This window comes from Dermacentor albipictus, chromosome 4 (genome assembly GCF_038994185.2).
Source record: "Dermacentor albipictus isolate Rhodes 1998 colony chromosome 4, USDA_Dalb.pri_finalv2, whole genome shotgun sequence".
Classification (NCBI taxonomy): Eukaryota; Metazoa; Arthropoda; class Arachnida; order Ixodida; family Ixodidae; genus Dermacentor; species Dermacentor albipictus.
Genome location: NC_091824.1, coordinates 148,360,807 through 148,378,113, shown reverse-complemented (window position 1 = coordinate 148,378,113; position 17,307 = coordinate 148,360,807). Strand labels below are relative to the sequence as shown.

The 17,307-nt window shown below is 45.9% G+C and overlaps 3 protein-coding genes across 7 annotated transcripts in view; 2 read left to right on the top strand and 1 right to left on the bottom strand.

Moving 5' to 3' along the window:
• Positions 1-2,526, bottom strand: part of LOC135902186 (protein CDV3 homolog) — a 31,255-nt gene extending 28,729 nt beyond the window's left edge. The window contains exons 1-2 of one of the 2 annotated variants that reach the window (XM_065432152.1): positions 2,164-2,526; positions 1,781-1,860 (exon numbers count right to left, since the gene is read on the bottom strand). In XM_065432152.1, coding sequence (XP_065288224.1) covers positions 1,781-1,860; positions 2,164-2,364 — 281 coding nt within the window. In that variant the 5' untranslated portion in view covers positions 2,365-2,526. The remainder of the gene's footprint in view (positions 1-1,780; positions 1,861-2,163) is intronic. The other variant, XM_065432151.1, reaches the window with a different exon arrangement.
• A 204-nt stretch (positions 2,527-2,730) lies between these two features.
• Positions 2,731-17,307, top strand: part of LOC135902185 (acyl-CoA-binding domain-containing protein 5-like) — a 35,804-nt gene continuing 21,227 nt past the window's right edge. For 3 of the 4 annotated variants that reach the window (XM_065432148.1, XM_065432149.1, XM_065432147.1), the window contains exons 1-4: positions 2,731-2,939; positions 4,693-4,822; positions 7,168-7,240; positions 7,554-7,592. In XM_065432148.1, coding sequence (XP_065288220.1) covers positions 2,879-2,939; positions 4,693-4,822; positions 7,168-7,240; positions 7,554-7,592 — 303 coding nt within the window. In that variant the 5' untranslated portion in view covers positions 2,731-2,878. The remainder of the gene's footprint in view (positions 2,940-4,692; positions 4,823-7,167; positions 7,241-7,553; positions 7,593-17,307) is intronic. The other variant, XM_065432150.1, reaches the window with a different exon arrangement.
• On the top strand, positions 9,829-10,815 carry LOC135902205 (uncharacterized). The gene has a single exon (XM_065432182.1). It carries the CDS (start codon positions 9,829-9,831, stop codon positions 10,813-10,815), a length of 987 nt encoding a protein of 328 aa, XP_065288254.1.

The window sequence follows — 17,307 nt, the reverse complement described above, 5'->3', positions numbered from 1 at the left end:
CGACATCACATGGACGTGGCATTCTCGCTGCTTGTTCCAAATGAAAGTTTCGCGAGCCAGCAGAACCCTCACAGCACGACGCGATAACGAAAGTACTGAAACTCCAAAGCGTGCGCGGCGCAGAGTCGTGCGCGCAGAGTCGAGCGAAAACGAAACCTTTCGACCACCCATACTACTGAAGGGTAACGTCAAAATCTTATTTTTTGTTAGAATCGAGTAGACGTAGACAAGTAGCATTTTCTTCCGTCTTATAATCGAATGAAATGATATTTTTAATACGAGTAGTTGAGTATTAGTAACATAAATTACGGGGAGACCTTTCGTCATCGGTTTAGTACCGGAATGTCGCTGGGGGGTCTCAAATCGTGTCATGCATTTACCTCAATTTCTCGGTTACTAAAGCTCTGTTCGCGATTATATTGACGCCTTAGACGTTCTAGAACATTGCTCTACCACTTTAACTTGACTTTCTGGTAACCTTTAGTGTCCCTTTAACAAAACGTGAAATGAAACAGGGAGGCTTCTGCTTTACACAACTATGGTGAAATGTCACAGGTGCATAATAATGGCAGAGCACTGTCCCAGCTATAAAAACTGGCACACAACTAAATCAAAAGAGATAACTGTAGGGCCCATCGCTGAAAACTAGAGCAGCGTGCACCTCATAAATAAACCGTGTCCTGCCTGAGAGCGCTTACAAAAAAAAAAAAAGTTCTGGATGCAGTGGACACAAGACACTTGCATGCAGTAAATTGAGCTTACCAAACATAAGAAACAACATTGGCAGCACTACTATACTCACTGAATTAATTGCAACAGGGAAATTTAGAGTAGAACACTAAATATGTGCAACTACTCCAGAGTGCGACGTCACATCACTACACATCTGGTCGCTAAAAGTGGTAGGAACTCTGATCTAATCATAAGCACAAAAATTAAGCCATTGTAACACTAAGATCAGATGGTGGAAACAAAGGTACATGCACTAGTCAGCCTTAAATTTATACATTTGGCTCTTTCGCATGTATGCTCACTAGCATATGCTCCTTTTCAGTGCACCATTACTAAAACTTGCAAGCAGAATGGCAGATTTAAACAGAAAAACAAGGATTTCATTTCGAGTTTTCTTTTCTTTTGCGGCATCTTGTCTGCCCCCAGCAAGCAAACTGGTTACAACTGAAAGCCCTAGATATTTAAGATAAGATTTGTGTGCACTACCATTGCTTTAAGTACATCTACCTGCTGACAAGTTGGTTCTCATTATAGCTAATCAGTCCGAACATATCTTGCTGGCTGATTCTGTGCTCAAAACAGAAGCTGTTTGCTACAGCCAGAAGGCATTCAGTTTGAAAGCAGATGTGTTTCAAGAAAACCCAATGTGGAGCCATGTGAAGTACATCAAACCCTGAAATGCATATTAATTGATACAAGCTAATGAACGGTACAGTTGCGTTTTAAAACTTGTGAAGCTGACAAGGTGACACCACAATGTGGAGCCATGTGAAGTACACCAAAACGCTGAAATGAATATTCACTGATACAAGCTAACGAACAGCACAGTTATGTTTTAAAACTTGTGAAGCTGACAATGTGACACTAACTAAAGAGAATCAGTGGCCAGAGTTCAGTGGACATTTCACATTACTTGAACTGCTTCCACCGGTTACAATATGCCTGGACAAATTAGCCGAAAACAAGTACAAAGCTATGCGACGGCCTGTCGGTTAAACCAATGAACGAAAGCCAGCTAATTCTAAAGCTGGCCAACTTGCACACTTACGCAATTGTGAGCGCCTGAATTCGCAGACCGCTGTAATCTACTTCTTTCTCCTCCTCGAAGTCATTCCACTCCTCTTCACCCTGGAACAGTCAACACGAACAAAAGTCACAAGGATTAGCGGCCGCAGGGATGATTATCCAGTCAGCAGTGCAATAAACAAGAGTAAAGACACTCGAGGTTACCGCAATGGTGCAGTTAGACTACCCGTGTGAAGAACACAACATGCTCGTTACTCAATACACGCCGAGAATTCCGGAGGACACATTTTCGTGAGAAAGCATATTTGTCCGGCATCGAAGAGAAGGCCAGGAAGCCGGGAGTTGAAGCGAGGTCACGGCAAAACCGGCAGTGCGCCGTATGGACAAGCGTCGGAGCTGCCTTACCTGTGCAAGCGAAGGAATTGTGACGGACAGCTTTCCCGACGAGTTCTCCTGCTTGTCCTTGTCCTTTTTGAGACTCTTCTCGGCGCCCTCGCCGCTATCTGCCATCTTCTTGGCGATTTGTTCGGAAGTCACTTTCCCTTTAGTCTTTTTCTTGTTTTTGTCTTTCTTAGCGAAGAACTGGTCTAAACTTGAGTCCGCCATCGTGTTGCTGTCGAAGTTATACGAAGATTCGCGAGATGAAAAGAGAGAGATACTCAATTTTAAAGGAAATAAATAGCCGCAAGTCGAACAGAAGAGACCTCGCAACGTGTACCATGCATTCACAGGGCCACCATATTAGATCTTGTCCGGCGGCGCGGGTGCGCAGAAAACGTGGAACAGCTCAATTCGATTATGTTTCAGTGCTCAACAAAACATCATGTACAACCTTACGCCTCCACAGAAACACATCAAACCATAAGTTATGTACAACTATTAAAAATTATTATACAAAATTTTACTAGTTTATACAAGATGGAAATACTGCTCTTCCATATTACCAGCATCACATACAGCACACCAGCTGGCGCAACGATCGGCCAGAGGAGAGGAGGGGAAAGGAATTGACAGGGAAGTGGCTAACGTAGTGAACGAATTCAAGGCAACTAGTGCCTGGCTGCATGTAAACATTGTTCATGCTCGATTGTTTTACATCTTGTAGCTTCCGTTCACCACTATGACAACGGAACAAAGATTCAACGCGGCTGTTGAGGTGATCCGTGGTCTACCAAAGAATGGCAAGTAAACACGATGGTTTTTCGCGTGTAACCCATTTAGAACCTGTCGTTGTGGCATTGATGAAAACTAAACCAATAGCAAGAGAACTGCTGAAAGAGGCTGTACGTATACTGAAAGGAGTCCGTTCGTGCTCCGGAACACTCTTGCATTCAGCGTGCAGGCTACGAGCTTACAGCATGCTACAGCTGGCTGTGAAGATGTTTGTGTTGGAACGAGGAAAATCGTCAAATCTATCCGTGGCGTCACTAGTTTGAAGCCGGTTTCCTTGAAGCTCTCTATCGCGCAAATCACTGTCCTTGCACCGCATCTGGCACTTCGGTCGTTTTCTATCTATCTTTATATCCTTTTCATGGCCGCTCAAGTTTCATAATGAATACCACGCTGATGGCTGGTATAAACAATGGAGACTGCATTGGTGTTGACGTGATAATTCTCGGTAACTAAAACCAAAAATGTGCCCTGGCTTCGTATTGCATTGCTGACTTCGAAAGGCCCGAAGTAATGTTTAATGAAAGCTGTTTTCCTAAGAAATAGTGCGCCGCTTGTTAGCCACAGAATAAAGGAGGCCCCGTGAGAACAATCGCTCGACGTTTAATGACACGCTTGCGACATTTCATTCTTTGAATGCAGGAAATTCCATCAATTTGGCGGGCTACGCAAGACTCTCGTGCGCATGAGACAGCCGGAATATCTAGGTTTTGTTCGTGTCCGACAGGCATAAGGTTTCCCAAGGCTAAGCTAGGAAATGTTCAGGTTGTATAGAAGGTAAAGTGACCAGACGTCCCGATTTAGGCGGGACAGTCCCGCTTTTGCGGCCATGGTCCCGGTGTCCCACTGAGGTACTTGTGGGACGGCGTTTTGTCCCGATTTGGCTTTCCCGAACGAAGCGTTGGTTGATAAATAGCTCTCAGGATCATCTGTGGGACGGCGTTTTGTCCCGATTTGGCTTTCCCGAACGAAGCGTTGGTTGATAAATAGCTCTCAGGATCATCTCCTTTGAAACATGGGCGGTGCGAGCAACGCGAGCAAGTTTATTTTTTCCTTTTTCTGCTTTCCAAATCGTATGTTTTCGGAATGGCCTAGAAAGATACCTTGTCTCCATCACTAGTGGCTTTATCCGCTCTATCCACCACAGTACGGCAGCACTGCCTGACCGTGGCCTCCCCAAACTTGTGAGAATTTGATGACCGTGCTGGAATATTGCGTGTGCCTTCCAGGTACAAATGCGCCAGTAGAGAGGGTGTTTTCTCTCTTGAACAAGATATGGACCGCAGAGAAGACACAGCTTAAAGTGGCGACACTAAAAGCCATGCTTGTGCTAAAGGTAAATGTACGCATGACGTGCGAGCAATACCTTGCGCATCTTTGCAAAAAGGAACATTTGCTAAAGAAAATACATTTCAGCCAGAAGTATTAAAGAACGAGAAACTTTTCGCACGGGTTGATTTAGAAAAACGAAAATGGCTTTTGCGTGTTGAATGATTGAATGGTCTCTTCGTGTCTACCTACCTGCCTACCCCCCCCCCCCCCCCCGGCGTCCCACTTTGGGTTTTATGGAATATGGTCACATTAATAGAAGGTCGTACTCTGTGTGCTTTGTCAATTTCCACGTTTAGCGTCATTCAAGCGACTGGACACCGCTGCGGTAATTGAATATTGCAGCTCTACAGATTTTATAAATTGTATGTTTCAGTAACCATTAATTGCACGACCTGTAGCACTCACTGGACTGTGCAATCTCGTTCTATGCAGGATCATTTCAGCCTTCACACGAACTTCAGCTCAAGTTCTATGCCTACTACAAGCAAGCAACACTAGGATCCGTAGCAGAATGCAAAGTACCCAAGCCGAGATTCTGGGACATCGTAGGCAATGCAAAATGGTATTGAGCTGGCCAGGATTTCCTTTTAGAAAAAACACTGCTTTCAACAAGGCTTATGAAATTGTTTATCATAGATTATTTTTCTTATCCTTTCTAAGGCTGGTGTGCACTAAATGCCCATAAGTGTACCTTAAGGTACATGAGCATGCTTTGCTCTGAAGTGAATAATTCACGCAATCATCACATTACTGTATCCTAAGACTTCTCCTGGCTTTTTAACTGACCATTTAACTAAATGTAATCCAACAGGCTTAGTATTATATATAACAGGCAATGCTCTCAGTACCTGCATTCGCAAAATAAAAGGAAATGGTACATCTAGGTATGGATCATGTAATTCAATGTAATATTATTAAGCCTCATGCTTTTATGATGCAAGATAGTACTTCAATATTACATGGAAGGCGTTACAGATATCAACCTATAGATGCAGTGGCTTAGGCAAGAGATCAATTTCCTGATGAAAGGGGGGGGGTGTAATAAAGAGGGAACAGAGTACCCCAATTTTGTTCAAGGTCAGTGTCGAGGTATTTTTCAAGGGAAAATACAAGTTCCTCCCTGTTGCTTCTCCCTCCAGGCGTGTATGCCGATGTCTGTATGTAAGTACAGACTTGCGCCACACTCATGCATCTCCTCTCACGAGAGGTGTGACAGGCACGTAGTGATTACAGAAGAGCATAGAGAGAAAAACTTTATTGAAGGAAAATTGACAAGAAAGTAACTGTCTGGCTGAAGCAGCCACACACATTTTTCTTTGTTGTAAGAATGATGGTCTTATTGTTCTGTGGAGAATGACCACACACACACACACACACACACACACACACACACACACGCGCGCGCACGCACGCACACACACACACACACACATAAGAGAGAGAGAGGGTTGTGAGGGAGACTGATACTGTATCTATCTCGGGGAAAGAGGGGGTAGCGACTGCCCCCTCCTCTGTTGAAATCAATCTCTGGCAGTGCCACTGTATTGGAACAGCACGGTGGCAAGCTGCGTCCATTGGCTTTACATGGTCTGTTAAACCACCAAACGAGCAAAGTGACACAATTCTGTGACCAGCGACCACAGTGCACTGCTTGTGCTCACGACCAAAACTTACTTTGTACACTGCATACATACTGGCAGCACAAACATGCACCCGATAGTGTGTGATATAAAGTAAGTTTATGCCCACAAGTTGTAGTTGTAGCATACAAAGCAATTATTCTGTAGAAAGTGTTGCTGATCAAAAAACAATTCCATTGTGAAAAACATGTACTGAGACTTCTATGTCAGCACTACTTGTGTGGCGTAGCTTCCGCTACGTTGGCTGGTATGTATGAAATGCAGTATAGTTCCCAACACTGTTGCTATGTAAACATAAAATTTATAAAAGCTATGTCATTAAGTCATTGTGCTGAACTTATTAGCATTCTCTTGCACTGACTGCCTTCAAGGATTTTGCTTATGCAATAGAAAAGATTGAACTTGTAATAGAAAATCAGCCTCCTCAGCCCATATCCACTTAAAAGCGTAGAACTGGTCACCCTGTGTTCCTGACTATTTGTGAAATAAGTGCCCTGCTCATGTGGCCCATTTGCTAACTGCAATTAAATCAAAGCGACATGTGCATATGAGAATGAAAACAAAGAAATAAAGGTCTGCAGTTTTGTTTAATGTTTGTGTGGCTGCTTGTACAGGACCTTATTCAGGTCTTGTATGGTTGTACCAGATAACATGGACCATGTTTTAAATAGAATGCAAAGCCTTCTGTTAAGGTGCAAGCAACTGTATCTATTTAGCAGGCCAGTATTTTTTTGTTCTTAACTAATTAGCAGTGGTGAGTTACCAAACTTTCTCATTATCCAACTTTACGGCTACATTGTCAGTGCAAAGTTTGCAGAGCACATTTGAAGACCACTTTCTGTTGTTTCTAAGACAATATCTTGTGCATAGTTAATAGTGCTGCATGTAAAAGAAAATTTGCTGTTGCACACAAGTCTCTCTTTTTTTGTGTGGGATTTTACAAGGTGTTCTTTTTTTTAGGAGCATGAATGGTAACCCATCACAAATAGCTGAAAGCGATGTTTTCAAATGACATTACAAACATTGTATTGACGTCATCGACAAAAATTTAATTAAAATGTTGATTAATTAGCTAGTGCTAATTTAATTTCTCTGTTAATAAGAACGCAAATATTGAAGGCTTCTGCAGAAGGTTGCTAACCACTGGTTTTATCTGCACAGAAGGCTTCTTTATGTTAATTTGTAACCAAAAACAATGCCCTAAATGTCGAGGTAAAGTTTAAGCATTTCCTAAAACTCAAGTGACTTTCTGCTTCGCCACTTGCAGGGATGCTTGGATGAAACTTGGCGACATGTCAAAACAAGAGGCCATGGAAAAATATGTAGAGGAACTTGTCAAGGTATTGCTAACTTGATGCAGTGCTGTCAGGACTGCCAGTATTTGGAGCAGTCATGTTACTTTGTGCACCATTTATACATGCCTTGCTGCTTAGCAGCTTGCTTAGTGCCTCAGTGTTGTGCATTGTGTCCCTGCACTCTCCTCAGTTCTTGCATGCACCCTTTTGTTTGCTGTTTGATTTAGTTTTGTTGTTATATATGTTTCAAAAATCCCTTAAACCTTGCATGCATCCCTCGTGTTACTGTCTACAATTTTGTTTCTGTTGTATTCTATTATTTTGGTTTTGTTTGTTTGTTTGTTTGTTTTATTTTCAGGTTGTTAAAAAGTGTCAAGAAAATGCCACAGAGGAGCAGGTATGATTGTGCACTTGGGGAACATTAAATGTTAAACCTTAAAGTGTAAGAGACAGAAGAAGCATTGTGGTGCTGAGCATTCAAAGACTGAAGTTTGCTGCAATCAGAGGTTTAGGCCTCAAATAAGGCATTGAAACCTTTAAGCTTGTACTGAGTAAAGGCTTGTAGCCCAACAGGAAGATGGACAAAATGGAATATGGAAACACATGACATCACCAGTCCAGTGTTTTCCAAAGGCTTTTTTGTGCTTGTTCTTGTTGTTTGGCAAATCAGTTAATTTAAAGAAAGAAAAGGTTTCCTGGGTCATATTGAGATGATGTCAGAAGCATGTTCTTTAATATACTGTATTACTTTTACTGACATTTCATTGCCATGTGCTTTCAAGGTGCTTTTGTCTAAACCTCACAGTAAAGGCACAAAGGCCTCGACAAGCAGAAGGATGGGCAGAACTAACCTTGTTCCCTCTTTGCATCTCAACGCTTATGTTGTTTTCTTTTGATCCCCACTGTGCATGAAGAGCAGTCTTGAATTTAGCATGTTTGAGACTAGTTACTGGTTCTCTGCGCTCACATGCATGCTTGGTGTCTGGTGCAAACTTTGTGAGCCTCATTTCCTTGCGCATGATCATCTTTAGCTGCTTTCAGTGATCGCGGGCTGAGTGCACCAGCAAGCATCTTGCTGGGAACTGTGCGGCAAGAAACACTTAAAAAGAGGAGTCTGCTCGGCAGTGCAGCAATATATAGTTTCACAGGTTCTCGTTCATGGAGGTGTAGACACACAGCAGGATGTACAACATGGCACACAACATTCCAACTCATACAGCACATGCGTTTAATGAGCCAAGCTAAAGATAAACTGCTGTTACTGATAATTTATGTTACTATACCAGCATAGGCACTGCTGGCAATCATTTATCTTTTTTGGCTTCACCACTTTTGAGTTGCTTGTTGTATATTTACACATTTCTTGTTATCTTTGCTTTCATATGCAACACTTCTATAGTATAGGTTTACAGGGTGTCTACCAACCGGGAAAACCGGGAATTCTCAGGGAATTTGTATAGTCTGGAAAAACTCAGGGAAAACGCAGGGAATTTGTGCCTTTCTCAGGGAAAAGTCGCAGTAATGCTGGCTCGAGTAACAGACAGGACGCACTTTATACGATTCGTACGAAGCGCGTTTTCTCCACAGCCATCGCCGGGCTCCCGCACTGTACTTTCTAGAGAACGTGCCAGGAAAGCGGCAAAAAGCGCAGCGCTTCAAATTTCTAAGCGAGTCGAAATTATGCGGACACTTCCCGGCGCCACGTACTCCAGAGAACAGGCTTCGTAAGGCTCGCAATCAAGTTTTTCGACGGTCGCCGGCGTCCCCCCCCCCCCCCCCCCCCCCACTTGTTGTTTCCCAGCCGAGAAAGCTCCAGCGAGGCGGCAGAAAGCGTTGCGAGCGAGACTTTAAACTCGCGGACAACTTTCTACGGGGGCGGAGCTTCTGCCCATGTGTTACCGCGCCAACTAGTCCGTCAGCGCTTGACAGTGCTTTCGGTTGCTCGGAGAAGACGCTGAATCGACGCTGCTTCCACGAGCGGCGGTTCCCTTTTGTCCAGACAGGGAAGGGAAAAGCCGCAAAATAAGTAACCTTTTACGTTCAGTGGTGTGTTTTGTTTTATTTAACTGTTTCTAATAAGATGTGTGTTTTCTCTTCCCCAGCTTAAACTAACGTGGATGAAAACGCGGGACTCTTCAGAAGGGCTCACTTGCGCGCGTTTTGCCTCCGTAGCTTTCCCTGCAGAGCCACAGAAAGTTGTCGCTACGCTTCCGCTTTCCAGTACGAGTCTTAAACGAACTTTTCCTGCGCAATGCTTCGATGGAAGCGTCCATTTCTACCTTGAGGGGTGGCACGCGCGGGACGCAGGCAGCAAAGCATAGGGCGACTATAGCTTCGCGCCCTGCCATAACGCTGCCGCGAGCTGCCGACGCTGGCAGAGATACAAAGTATGGAATCGTGTCGCATTTTTAAAGTTTTAGTGACCCCGTTCTGACCCGACTTGGTTTAGTTACAGCAGTGGTGCAGCAGGCAAGCTTTGTTCGGTGTCAAGTATGAGCGTGACCAAGTGTACTTTCGTCCAGGACTGGATGAATCCGAAACATTGTGAGTTTGCCACCTGGGTTAGGCCCGTTGAAAATAACGCGAACGCGGCGTACTGTACGCTATGCAGAAAGCAGCTTTCGCTGAGCAACATGGGAAGAAGAGCGCTGACAAGTCACGCTGTAAGTAAGAAACACCGACTTGCTGCAAATGGAGCCAGGACACCTTCTGTAGCTTCGTTTCTTACGCCGCCAGCAAGTGAACCGTCGGGCGCTGTTGTGACCAAAGCTGGGCCAGTGGCGTCAGGTTCTGCGCCGCCTTCATCTTCAACCACAGCTACGGACATCCAACCCGAGCGTGCGGCAAAGGATATTTTTCAACGTGACACAGAAGTGATAAATGCTGAGGTGATGTGGTGTCTCAATGCTGTCATGACGCACACATCATTCCGTGCTGCCGCGGCATCGGCTTCTCTGTTCCCGTTGATGTTCCCATCATCAGCTACTGCCAAGAAAGTGCAGCTTGGCAAAGATAAGGTGGGATATACTATTGTCTATGGCCCCGCACCTTTCTTTAGAGAGAGCCTCGTGTCGGAATTGAACCAAGCCTCCTACCTCGTCTTAGCGTTTGACGAATCGTTAAACAAAGTTGCACAGAAGGAGCAAATGGACGTGTTGGTTCGCTTTTGGTCGGATGCAGAGGGAAGCGTGAAAACACGCTACCTGACGTCATGCTTTCTTGGGCGCACGCGAGCTGAAGAATTGGTGTCCGCATTTAAAAGTGCCACTGATGGACTCTCACGTTCGAAAATTCTTCAGATATCAATGGACGGGCCAAACGTCAACATGAAGTTTCTCCGTGAGATCAAGCAAGAACTGTGTGAATCCAATGACGGCCACCAAATTCTCGACGTTGGAAGCTGTGGCCTTCATGTGGTGAACGGCGCGTTCAAAACCGGACACGCGGCAACAGGATGGCAACCTGTGGAATTTCTCCGGGCTATGTACAATTTATTTAAATGCGTACCTGCCCGACGTGCTGAATACGCACGCATTACCGGGAGCAACATTTACCCTTTGAAGTTTTGCTCTGTGCGATGGCTTGAAAATGTTCCGAGTAATTTCGAGGGCCTTACCTAAAGGTGTACGTTGAGTCGTGTCGAAACGAGAACAAGCGACCGACCAGCGCCAGTTACGGCGTCGTCGAAACAACCATCCAAGATCCTCTGTTGTCTGCAAAGCTAACTTTTATGCTTTGTATCGCGGAAGAAATGCAGCCGTTCCTGGCTCAGTTCCAGACAGATTCGCCTATGCTTCCATTTCTTGGTACAGCATTGGAAAATCTGCGATCACTAATGAGTAGAATAGTGAAGAAAGAAGTGATGATGGCAGCGGACAGTCTATACAGTATATACGACTCTATACAGCCTCTATTTTAAGTCACAGCACCAAACCCCAATTTTACTAAACAAAAACATATGTCCTGGCGCTCTTTGGCCTTAGATGCCCTTGCGCCATTAAACTCCAATCATCATCAGCGGAAAGTCCGTTGAAGTTGATAAAGGTTGACATGGACCAGCATGCGAACGTTCTTGCGACGCCCAAGATCGACCTTGGCTTTGCTACGAAGAATGCGCTCCGAAAGGCCCCAAAACTTTCAGATGGTACTATTTTTGAGTTCAGAAGGGACTGCACCGCTTTCATAAAGAACTGCGCCAAAAAAATCGCTGAAAGGTCGCCGTTGAAATTTAAGCTGACGAGGGGATCGTCCTCTCTGAATCCCGCGTGCGCCCTGATTCCGGAGCTTGGGGAAAGGCGTTTCACTGATGCCCTCGAAGTTGCGACGGAACACCAATGGATGACCGGAGCAGAAGCTGATCGGGCAATGCGGTCCTACAAGCATGTGTGCTCCTTAGCCTCGGCGCAAGCAGCGTTGAAAAATTTTAACAGGAGCACGGATCGGCTGGATACCCTTTGGGCAGGCATCTGTGGTTCACACAAGGAACTACTCACTTTTGCCAAGATGATTCTATCTCTTTCGCACGGAAATGCGTCTGTGGAGCGGGGATTTTCTGTTAACAAGGGCTGTCTTGTCGAAAATCAGAAGGAACAATCTCTGGTCGCCCAACGAATCGTCTTTGACTCCGTGTCATCGGCTGGAGGAGTTGCCAGCGTAGAAGTGACTAAGAGAATGCGTCAAATGGTCCGTGGGGCGAACGCACGGTGGAAGGAGGAGCTAGAAAGGACGAAAACAGAAAGGGCCGACGCAGTCAAGAACGAACGAGAAAGGAAGCGTGTCGCCGCATCTTTGAAGCAGCTCGAGCTAAAGAAACGAAGTGTTGGCTGACGCCGAGATGCAGGTGTCCCTCATCCAAACTGAAATAAACTCTCTAAAACAGTGAAACGCAACACTGGGGCGTTGTGCGCGAGCTGAGCGTATATCAGGACGGTTGACGTTGACTTTGTAGTTGGTGAGAGAGAATCACTTGTGAGAAAGTTCGGGCCTCCAACCAAGATGGTTGCTATCACTTAATAAAAATAGCTCATTTTGAAAAATATTTGCTTCTGTGTGCGCCTCCTTTTTATTCGTATTTGACAATATTCGACTCAATTTGCAAAGGGCTTTACCATTTTTTTATCGAGAATATTTTACTTGCTGTGCATTTTACTAACCCTTCTGTTTTCTTTTTGAATGAAGTAAACATTGCACCTTACTATTCAAACTAGATTAAGTGTTTTTATAACTGCAGTAGCAATTATATGGACACTCCAGGTGCGCTTTTACCGTCGCCATCGCCGTGAGTCTCCGTATAAAGTCCAAGGGCGATAAAATCTTCGGCGTGCCCCGCATGCTGTATGTGCGGGTGAAAGCCTACGCGGGTGAGCCGTCGATAGCGGCTCAATCTTGCGCACTCGACGGAGGAAAGCGGCGAGGAAGTGCACTGTCGCGGGCAAGGCACCAGGGGAACGGACGAGACGCTCATTTGAGGGATCGACTTCCGTTTGTGTTCAGGCGCCAGTAAGAGCGGGCGCGAAAGAGAAGGTCTGGGTGCTTCTGCTCCTTGAATAAATGACTCTGCCTAGGCACAACGGAGGAGGTTTCTTAGCGCATATGTGTAGGCGTTTGTCCCTAGGCGTGCCGGCATTGCGGAGTGGAGTCGAGTTTGTTTACGCACGGACGCTGTCTGCCGGCGCGGTAAAATAGGTGTAGCAGCGGGCACTGACGCCCGATGTGGCGACCGCTGTCTCGGACATGCTGTCTCGCGGCTGCCGCGCTCGTGCTCAGTCAGTTGAGCGCAAGTGGCTGAAAGGCCGCCGGTGACGATGATGGATGGATGGATGGATGGTAGGAGCGTCCCCTTTGAAACGGGGCGATGGCAGTTGCCACCATGCTCAGATTTTTATTTCGCCTTTTATTTTTATCTGTGTTATGTGTTATTGAATTTCTCGATTTTCTTTAAATACGTCTTCCTACCCTTTTAACCTTATGTCCCCTCTCTGCTTTTGAGCCACCAATCCTCCAATCGCCTTTTGCTAATTTCCACCGCACTGACTCAGCACCAGCGCCGCAGGCGCGAGAATGTCTGTCCGATGTACCTTCAGAGGCAAAGTTCTGACTGGTGTTGCAAAAGTCGTACGTGGGGCGCTGGTGTGCTCGGGCTTAGCGTCACAAGTTGACGGCTGGACGTAATTATGTTTATTCAATCGTCTGCTTTACTAATTGTAACAGCATGTCATTATTTCGCATTATTGGCGGCACTTCCAGGACACCAAAGCTAGAACCCGGACTGGTCCGTGGGTTGGGGGTCGCTGAGGCCTGCGCGTACCTGGGGTGTATAACATGGGATGTCCGCTATCGCGGACAGCCACTTTTTTATGCGAACACCCCTTGGTACGCTTCGGCCTCCGCGGCACCAACCCACGGGGCGCCTTGCTTCCAGCTTGGATCCCCCAGCTACCCGTTGGGTGCCCTGGAGATCCTGCGCTGTCTGCTTTATTATCACCTAAGGAGCTCTCCTGAGTCCTCCGTTTGCCGGTTACATGTGCGCTCCTGGAGAAGTGCTTGTCAAAAAATCCCATCTATCGTCGCGACGAAAAAAGCGACCCGCGACTTATACAACCTTGCCCCTTCAGAAACAGCGATCACCATTGGTATGGGGCGTCCGTGCCCACTGCTTCACCGCGCAGGCAGCCCGCGGACTCCGCACTCCGCAAAGCCGGCATGTCTAGGGACAAACTAATACAACACGCGCTAAGAAACCTCATCCGTAGTGCCTGGGCAGAGTCGTATTTTCAAGGAGCAAAAACCCCCAGATTGTCTCTCTCACGCCCGCTGTTACTCGCGCCTGCGCACAAACGGATGGCGATCCCTCAGTCTCGTGGGTAACGGTGGTGGCAATGAGGGGAAGGGGGCGTTCTACTTCGGGCGGCTGCGCGCGCATGACCGGGCCGCTGTATCTTGAAAGCCATCTGCGACGGGGACAGGGTCCGCCGTGCGCTGTTTACCACGCTTAGTTCGCGTTGAAGCGAGAGGCAGCACGAAAGTCAATTCGCTCATTGCTGCTGCCGCGCTTCCTCACTCCACCGTTGTGGCAGCGATTTTCCGTGGTCATCAAGTGAGATGTGCTCACAGTTGCTTCTGCATGCGTGACACCATGCTTGTTAATTTAGTTAGTAAGTAAATGTTACAAACTTATATGGCCAATAAAACTACTAGCCTTACTTCGTATAGCTGTCTACTAGTTTGCTATCGCGATCGATGCTTCGCCTTTCGGGCGAAGCTGCAACTTTTTTTTAACATGCTTATTAGAGAGTGACTGCATCGGGCGACGTGGTGTCAGCCCGTCTCGACATAAAAAAAAGTTCAGTGTCACTCAGGGAATTTAGCAAAACCAATCAGGGAAAACCTGGAAAACTCAGGGAATTTGGAAACGTCAACTTGGTAGACACCCTGGTTTAGCTAACCACTCACTCTCTCTTATTTTCATTAATGAAAGTTATGCTAAGGTGCCATGAAGCCACAGTTGCCGTAAGGGTGGTGACAGGCTTTGTCCAGCTACCCTATTGTAGTTCATAACTTGTAATTGTTTTTGCCCATAGAGAAAACCACAGTGCATAAAGAAATATAGAATACTACTTCCTACTCGAAAGTTCATGAGGCATGCATGTTAGGTGTACACACAAAATTGAATTGTTACAACCTCAAGTGACAACAGGAATTTAACAAGTTAGAGGTGCACAGGATGATGGAAGCAGAAATGAACAGTGGTGGGACAAGGGATGTCACTGGGCACCAAAGTTTTGACAAGGGGATTGTTTTTGTCAGATCGACAATCGCGTTCCTTGGCAATGTTTATGTGTAGCTCACTCTGCCCCACCTCCAGTGGGGGAGGAGAATTACATGGTGTGTAGAGAAGTTGAAATGCTAAAAGTGGGAGGAGGGTATTTTCTTGTGTTACTGAGGTGGCAGGAGAGGGGTTGTACTGCTGGTTACCAGCAGTGTGAGGGATGTTGAAATACTTTGGAAAAAAAAAAAACATAGAGGTGTTGTTGCCCTGATAAAGGCAAATGCCCATGTCAAAATATTGGCTTCAGAGACATCCTTTGTTTTAGTTCATTATGACGACAGCACAAGGGTGACGGCGACACAAAGAAAAGAAAGTGCACTGGACAAGTCCCTTTGTGTCCATCCTCTGCGCTGCTGTCGCAATGAACTTGAACCATCTCACCCAGTTTTAAACCTCTTGTTTGATCACAGTGTATCATAAGAACTAAACTGTGACAGGAACCCATTGAAACACCTACGGAAACCAGTCCTCAAATTTGGTTATCTTGTATGAAAAGTACAAAAAGCTCAAATAGAGAAGCCTAGAAAGTGGCACTGTGTAAGCACATCTGTGCTGCAAATCTGGTCTGTGGCAGCAGTGACAACTGTGCCAGTCTCGCCTTACTGAGTTGGTTGCACATTGTACACCATCCGTAAGACAGCCTTTCTCGCTGCGTGTGAGGGAGCTTAGTCATGAAATGCATGTCCCACTCCTTGAGCTTCGCCTAATGCGTCCAGCCAAGCAGCTACCTCCTTGGGAGTGGCAGCTGATACAATGTGATATATCATTCATGCAAGTTACAAAACACGCTTCAGAAATTGAAATCCAAATGCATTTCCGGGAACTCCAGCAAAACACTCCTGCACGGAGTTCTACACAGACACATTGAAGACACATGGCGGGGTGTCCTACGCAGCCGTCGGTCCATCCTTCTCGGAATCCGACGTACTGCATCCGGAAACTAGTATCTTTACTGCTGAGGCCTACGCACTGCTGTTGGCTGTAAAGCATATAAATAAATAAAAACTCAAGAAATCAGTTATATATACAGACGCCCCCAGTGTTGTGAAGCCCTTGATGTCTTTCTGTAACCACAAAAATCCAGTAATTAATGAACTCTACTCTGACCTGTGCAAAGCATATATACCTAATCAACATGTGATTATATGCTGGGTGCCTGGACATAGGGGCATCGAGGGTAACATTCTAGCAGACCAGATGGCCACATCAATTTCATTGCATGCAGTTAATCGTACTGCTTCGGTCCCTGTCACTGACTTGAAGCCTTTCATAAGAAGGAAACTGCGAAACCACTGGCAACGTGTGTGGGACGCAGAATAAATAACAAACTGCACGTGATAAAGCCACAGTTAGGTTCTTGGCCTTCCGTAACAAAATCACGGCGAACAGATGTCATATTCTGTCGCCTCAGAATAGGGCACACATTTGGCACGCAAAACTTTCTACTCACTGAAAATGATCCTCCAACCTGCGGTAGATGCGGGGAGAGGCTGACTGTCCTCCACGTCCTCCTGGAGTGTCGGGCAGCCGAATCTGAGAAAAGGAAACATTTTTCGCTAGCATACCGGCAGCACATACCCCTACATCCCGTAATGCTACTCAGCCCAGAACCTTTATTTGACACCAACGCAGTCCTAAGTTTTCTGAAAGATGTTGTCTTGCATGTTGTTAGCCCCACATGTTCATAGCGGGTCCTCTCTTCAGAGGATGCCGCTGTGATAGCTATATTGTATAGCACAAGCCTCTAGGCCCTTGTGTTTCAAGGGCTCTGGCGAGGCAGCAGTGCTCCAAGTAGTTTTACCATCTCATATACTTTCTATTTTGCATCATACTTCTCCGATGGATTTTAATGTTCATAATATTCGTGATTAGTCATCGCCATAATTTTATAGCACAGATTTTATGCACTTTACAGCGACTATTTTTAGGCCAGTTTACAGCCAAGTCACATTTTCCATAATACATCGTCAACATTACCAGTTGTCATGGCGCTCTTTGGCCAAACCTGGCCCTTGCGCCATAAAACACCACACATCATCATCATTGTACACCATCAGCCAGTGAAATGCAAAAACGTTCGTGTGCTTAGATTTAAATGCACATTGAGGAACCTCAGGTGGCCAAATTAACATGGAATCCCTGTTAAAGGGCCCCTCACCAGGCCCCATAGCAAATTTTGGTTATATGCTGGAAGTTGTTACGTGTCCTCTAAGGAGCGTTCTGCCGCAAAAAAATTTCAAATCGGCCCGTTAATAGCCAACATAGAAATATTTCAGTGCCGCGA